The 7,500-nt window shown below is 40.9% G+C and overlaps 1 protein-coding gene across 1 annotated transcript in view; it reads right to left on the bottom strand.

Annotated features, from left to right (window-relative positions):
- The window catches only part of nrp2b (neuropilin 2b), a gene marked incomplete at both ends in the record, with an annotated part of 184,158 nt that overhangs the window by 35,912 nt on the left and 140,746 nt on the right, over positions 1 to 7,500 (bottom strand). Inside the window, one exon of the mRNA XM_083639031.1 lies at positions 5,858 to 6,022. Within this exon, the coding sequence (XP_083495157.1) occupies positions 5,858 to 6,022 (165 nt within the window). The remainder of the gene's footprint in view (positions 1 to 5,857; positions 6,023 to 7,500) is intronic.

Genomic DNA, 7,500 nt, shown 5'->3' with positions numbered 1-7,500 from the left:
CTACTGTATCCTCCACTGGGTCTCAGCAGCTCCTATAACAAGCAAGCCAACACACCTGCTTACCACTTCATTATAACAAGCAGCCCTAACCAACCCGTGGGCTGCGAAGGTATTGCAAGTGAGCCGCCAAATCATTTGCAAAACAGTATGATCTTTGTGATTTTTTCAGTATTATTATAGTATGAGAATGCATTTCTCCATTGTTGAATGAAACTGTTATTTAATTTGTAATCAATTCGTCAATTAGCCTATTGCCTGATTTTTAGTTTCTGATTTATGTGTGGTGCTGATGGACAGCTCCTTTTAGCGTTAAAATAAAAGGTGCTACTGTATGAGAAGGCATTATTTGGCCTCTGTTCACGGTGAGAAGTGGGACGCCAACATTTTTGAGATTTTCATGTGGGCCATGAGTCGGAAAAGTTTGGGAACCCCTGCGAGACAATAGACAAAATGATGCTATAGTCCATTATAAGGTGTAGGTCCCTGTTGTATACAGAGCATCAACTGTTATATTCTGTTATATTCTATATTCTGTTTTATTCTGTTATATTCTGTTATATTCTGTTATATTCTATATTCTGTTATATGCTGTATATATTCTATATTCTGTTATATTCTGTTATATTCTATATTCTGTTATATTCTGTTATATTCTATATTCTGTTATATTCTGTTATATTCTATATTCTGTTATATGCGGTTATATTCTATATTCTGTTATATGCTGTTATATTCTATATTCTGTTATATGCGGTTATATTCTATATTCTGTTATATGCGGTATATATTATATATTCTGTTATATGCGGTTATATTCTATATTCTGTTATATTCTGTTATATTCTATATTCTGTTATATGCTGTTATATTCTATATTCTGTTATATGCTGTTATATTCTATATTCTGTTATATGCTGTTATATTCTATATTCTGTTATATGCGGTTATATTCTATATTCTGTTATATTCTGTTATATTCTATATTCTGTTATATGCTGTTATATTCTATATTCTGTTATATGCGGTTATATTCTATATTCTGTTATATGCTGTTATATTCTATATTCTGTTATATGCGGTTATATTCTATATTCTGTTATATGCGGTATATATTATATATTCTGTTATATGCGGTTATATTCTATATTCTGTTATATTCTGTTATATTCTATATTCTGTTATATGCTGTTATATTCTATATTCTGTTATATGCTGTTATATTCTATATTCTGTTATATGCTGTTATATTATATATTCTGTTATATGCGGTTATATTCTATATTCTGTTATATTCTGTTATATTCTATATTCTGTTATATGCTGTTATATTCTATATTCTGTTATATGCGGTTATATTCTATATTCTGTTATATGCTGTTATATTCTATATTCTGTTATATGCGGTTATATTCTATATTCTGTTATATGCGGTATATATTATATATTCTGTTATATGCGGTTATATTCTATATTCTGTTATATTCTGTTATATTCTATATTCTGTTATATGCGGTATATATTATATATTCTGTTATATGCGGTTATATTCTATATTCTGTTATATTCTGTTATATTCTATATTCTGTTATATGCGGTTATATTCTATATTCTGTTATATGCGGTATATATTATATATTCTGTTATATGCGGTATATATTCTATATTCTGTTATATTCTGTTATATTCTATATTCTGTTATATGCGGTTATATTCTATATTCTGTTATATGCTGTTATATTCTATATTCTGTTATATGCGGTTATATTCTATATTCTGTTATATGCGGTATATATTATATATTCTGTTATATGCGGTTATATTCTATATTCTGTTATATGCGGTTATATTCTATATTCTGTTATATGCTGTTATATTCTATATTCTGTTATATTCTGTTATATTCTATATTCTGTTATATTCTGTTATATGCTGTTATATTCTGTTGAGCACTGAAGCATCTGAAGCAGCGGTATGGCTAATGGCTGTAGTGAAGCAGGGCCGTCAGGATATCGTGCCACCAAATAATTGATGCCTTAAATTATGTGAGAATTGGTACAGCTGTCCGAAATGGTTAAATGTAAATTTTTAGACCATGGAATTGCATTCATACATAATAAAGCTTTATAAACTGTCAAACGTTTGTCTAATTATGGTTTAACTTGCTTTGTAGCGCACTGACACATCAAGTCAATTTCCAAAGCGCTGTCATTGGGTGTTCGCTCCCTAACTAAACCACTCACAAAAAACACATTTAGTGTGAAATGCTCTTTTCAATGACAGTCTCCAGCCTATCTGAGATCAAAGGAATAACTTATGAGTTGTGTTTGGGTGGATTATCCCTTTTTAAAACACTCAAAGGCTTTTCAATGACACCTGGCGGGGATTTGATTAGCATAGCGAGACAGCTCCAGACAGGGCGGCGGCTAATGTTGCTGTCCAACAAGACTTAATGTCATGTTACTGTCTAACACTGAGACAGGGTAAGGTGCTAAGTCAATTACACACACACACACACACACACACACACACACACACACACACACACACACACACACACACACACACACACACACACACACACACACACACACACACACACACACACACAGAGCATGCTAATGTGATGTAAGGGCTTGTCTTATGTCACAGCACTGTCTGTTTATAAAGGAGCTGCTCAGTCGACCATAAACTGGATGGCTTCAGCAGATACAGAGAGAACCTTGGTGGATGGCAAGGTCAGGTCTGTGTGTGTGCGTGTGCATGTGTGTGTGTGTATGTGTGTGTGTGTATGTGTGTGCTCGCGTGCGCGTGTGTGCGCGTGGTAGGGAAACGCACCCCTGCACCTTAAGTGTTTAATGGTCAGACAGTCCCACCTTGAGGTGTGTGTGTGTGTGTGTGTGTGTGTGTGTGTGTGTGTGTGTGTGTGTGTGTGTGTGTGTGTGTGTGTGTGTGTGTGTGTGGAGCCCTGGGGAGAGCAGGAGAGCTAAGGCAGCACTTCTGTCAAAGCCATCATATAACTTATCTGACCGCTCTGGGCTGTGTGTGTGTGTGTGTGTGTGTGCGTGTACATTGATGTAATGGATATAACAGAATCTTTCCTCTGCTCTCCTCTGGCTGTCTTGTAAAAGATGGACAGATGTGGACTAAAACAAGTGCCGAGGGAGGAGAGTGAGAGGTGATCACAGGCATGGAAAGAGAGCGAGAGAGAGAGAGAGAGAGAGAGAGCGAGAGAGTATGAGATTGAGATGAAATGAAGGCAATGAGTGACAGAGAGGGGGATGAGAGGGACGGAATGGGAGGAGATGATGGAGAACATTGTGAGGAAGAGAAGAACAGCTCACACTGAGCTGTTCACTGACATGGAGGACACATCAAAGGTAGTGCAAAGAACAGAGGGAAGGAGGTGAGAGGTTGAGTGTAGTAGTTATATCATACTGTAGAAGAGAGGAAATGATGGATGGAGAGTGAATAAAAAACACAAGGAGGCGGCTATTTGAGGAAGAAAGAGTGAAATATAAGAGCTTTAAGGAAAGAGAGAGATTGAAAGAGAGAGAGAGAGAGAGAGAGAGAGAGAGAGAGAGTAATAAATGGTTGCAGAGAAAAAGGCCAACAGTAGGCTGGACGCAGTGAATGTGACATCACCCGTTCTGAAGCCTCTAGTGTGGCGTTTTAGCTGCCGCCATTTTGGTTCTTACGCAGCTCGCGCAAGACCGGGAGTTTCGCACAGAAATTATAGGTCCATGTTCACGAGCTGCACAATCACTGGACAGGCAACCTGTCAATCACACCCAAAACAGTATTCTTAATTGTCTATTTTATTCTAAACGGGCGTGTTATATAAAAATTCACCCCCGTAGGCTAACTGTTGTCATGAAAGGTGAAATTAGCTATAATAGACTAAACTTTTTTTTTTACCAAGCTGTTAGTCTTGCAGTAGTCTGACTGGGTGGAAGCAGCATGGTGGACTTATCTCTCTCATTGGTGCTGACCATTTCAGTCGGTGCCAGATGGAAATCCCATTCTGCTCCCTGCAAGCTCTGCATTGGCTCCCACCTGCTCTGACTGTGGCTGCGACCATATTTGGATTTCCTTTCCACGCCCCCCATGTTGAATCTGTATGTCTCTGCTGCTGTACGTGTTGAATCTGCAGAGCTCAAATGCCTGCGCCGCTGCCTTTGAAACAATGACAACAGCAGCACTAGTCGCTAGCTCGTTGCTACACGCTGAAAACGATTGATGTGGATTATGCAATGAAGCAGCCTGCATGGTGGATGGCTGTAAACCTTTTCCCCCTCTAGTCCACAATAGAAAGCATCCCCAGCCAGACTCTCCCAGCCCCTTTGCTGGGAGAGTCTGGCAAGCGAGACTAGTCTAGCAGTAGCCAGCCATAGATAGATTGAATATCTACATCTGGTGCAGATGCACAATATTTGAAAAGTAGTTAAGGACCGCCCCCCCCCTAAGACCAAAACAATGCACCATGACCAATGCCCACAGAGAGCCGGACTTTGGCAACAGCCGAGCCAATCAGATTTGACCATAGGAATTCCTACGGCAAAACACGGAAATGCTGACTTGTGATTCAGACCCTCCGTCGCTGGAAGCGTGCTGACATAAGACGTTGGGTCTGACCATGTGAGACTTCCAGGCTGTATTTCTGCTGTAAAGTCGGGCCTTTTAACATGGGGGTGAATGGGGAATGACTCACTTTTGCAGGCTTCAAGCCGGAACTCCCCCATCGGTATAAACCACATGCTTTTAAAGCCCAATGAAGTGGTCTCATACACTCAGCAGATCTGGGTGAAATCCTTGCATCATTGTTGCTCTCAGTGGTTTCTCCCAGTACTGAGATCTATGTTATTCCACGGCAGGACGACGTCAAACATCTCATCTATGTTATGCTTTCTCTTCTGCGCTGAAGAAAGGAGAGACGCCCTGAAATGTTAATGTACGCCGTATAGATGCGTTTTAGCATGTGGTGGACTGTCTCCTGTTTTTGGAATGTGGCAACTTGTTGGTTTTTCAGCCTAGAATTATTAACTGTTACTTCTTGAAGCTTCAAGAACCAGCAGAACATTTAATTACCGGGAGATGAGAATACCTGCCCAGAAATCCTCTCACCCCGAGGAGCTCTCAGTTAAACAGAGAATAGACACAGGAATCAACACAACTGGTGGTTAATTAGCGTTGGTTAGGGATAGAGAAGTGTGTGTGTGTGTGTGTGTGTGTGTGTGTGTGTATGTATGTGTGTGTGTGTGTGTGTGTATGTGTGTGTGTGTGTGTGTGTGTGTATGTGTGTGTGTGTGTGTGTGTGTGTGTGTGTGTGTGTGTGTGTGTGTGTGTGTGTGTGTGTGTGTGTGTGTGTGTGCGTGTGCACGTGCGTACGTGTGTCTTTTTTTATAATGTAATTGGGAAATGATTGGCTGAAAATAGTGAAGACTGCCATTCTAAAACGCTCTACATCCTTCTTCTTTTTCAGAAACTTGAATTTCTCAGTTAGCGTTTCATGATTCTTTTGGTTAGATGTATACTGTGGGCTCTTTCTCTGTAAACTCTTTGAGCTGTGCTTGTGATAAAGGGCTCTATAAATAAACTTGACTTGACACATTCGTGGCAATGACGCATACTCTGATTGACTTTCATTTTGAATTCCAATGCACACAACTTCTGCATAAAGGGCCACCCTGAAGACTCTGGATCGGTTCTGCAATGCAAGTTTTTCTTAAACTCTCTAATGGTTTACACCCAGTTTTAACAATGAAAGCATGGAGAAAGTTCTCAGTCTCTAGGTGAGCGAAGCATCTAGAGACTGAGAGGTGAGTGTAACATTCTGTAGACTGAAGGAATCGGTACTCACCGTCTGCTCCTACCGCCAGGTCCAGGCTGGAGCCCTGTGTGCCGTGTCCACTGGTGCTGCTGCTGGCTGTGTGCAAGGACCAGCTCACACCTGACCTGGGATCAGCCCACCAGCCGCACAGACTCTGCTCAAAGTCACACACAGCCCACAGGGAGGGAGTGGTGGCTGAGGGGAGGGGGGAGAGAGGGAGAGAGAGAGAGAGAGAGAGTGATTGTGAATAAAGGAGTTTGACACTGTACCTGTCTTCACGAAAGCACTGATTACTGATCAGCATGAACCGTTAGCTTAAACTTTAATTGTCTTCACGTGAATTTTTTCCACACCTTTTGATAAACTTTTGCTTCTTGTCAAATTAAAATCATTTTCCTTCTTTTCCTTTTTTTAACTAGCTCAGTTTCTATCTTCATCTTTTTTTAAACTTGAGGCCCAAAATGGATGGTGTGCAGACTCCTTTTGCCTTTTGATGGCGAGACATTGTATTTAGAGGCTTTGCTGTTCATGAAATAAGCATGCAAATAAAGCATACTGCATTGAAATATTGCATTGAGAGAGAGAGAGAGAGAGAGAGAGAGAGAGAGAGAGAGATAGGTAGAAAGACTAGAGGGAGGGGGGAAAGGAGAACGATGGAGAGAGAGAGACAGACTGCCCTATATGTTAGTGAGGTATGGGGTCCATTAGCAAACCAGGAATTCTCCAATTGGGACAAACACCAAATTGAGATTCTTCACACTGAATTTTGTATTCTAAAAGTTCAAAGAAAACCCCAAATAATGCATGCAGAGCGGAACTTGGCCAATCTCCTCTTCTAATTATCATTCAAAAAAGAGCCATCACCTTCTACAGACACTTCAAAACTAGTGACCCCTCCTCCTACCATCACCAAGCCTTACAAAGCCAAGAGGAGAGCATAGAGAGGAGTCCCCTCAGCCAGCTGGTCCTGAGACTTACCGCCAACCCTCCCCAACCTCAGGACAGCCCTCAGACTACCTGGCCCCAACAAAATGATCACAAATCAAAAAGAAAACGATATTACCTATTGGAAGAATAACACAAAAACCCAAAGTAAATTAGATTGCTATTTGGCCCTAAATCGAGACTACATGGTGGCAGATTACCTGACCACTAATATTGACCCAAAACTGAGGAAGACATTGACCAGGTACAGACTCAGGCCGTGTGTCCATCTAGCGTCTTTTTCCGACCGTTAAACGCTGGAAGTATGCTGGGAAGCGCTGATCTCAGCGCACAATATACAAGTCTGAAACTAACGTTAGTTCAGTGCGGTAGTAGCTTGATAGCTGACAGCTAACATTAGCAAACAACACACATACAGTGATTTAGCTCAACAGTCACCAGAAATATTAAGTGTCTAGTCAATCTGCTCCCACAATTGAGCCTTTCTGTCTCTGTTGCGATAGTTTCTCCATGATTAGTTGCCAGAAAAGGAGCACCCGACACTAGCGTCTTTCTGAAAAGTTAAAATATTTTCAGCTGGAAGCGCTGGGAGTCGGGCGCACAAAAACGCCGGAGCGCTCTGAAAATAGACGCTGGGCGCAGCGCACTTTCTCTAGACGTCCGTGTGCACCCGCATACGCTCTCCCCCCATTGGAAACAACTGAAAAAAGACGCTGGACCTGAGGAAA

This window comes from Poromitra crassiceps (genome assembly GCF_964638095.1).
Source record: "Poromitra crassiceps genome assembly, chromosome: 6".
Taxonomy (NCBI): domain Eukaryota; kingdom Metazoa; phylum Chordata; class Actinopteri; order Beryciformes; family Melamphaidae; genus Poromitra; species Poromitra crassiceps.
Note: the sequence above shows the minus strand (reverse complement) of the source record. Positions and strands in the feature narration are given on the sequence as shown.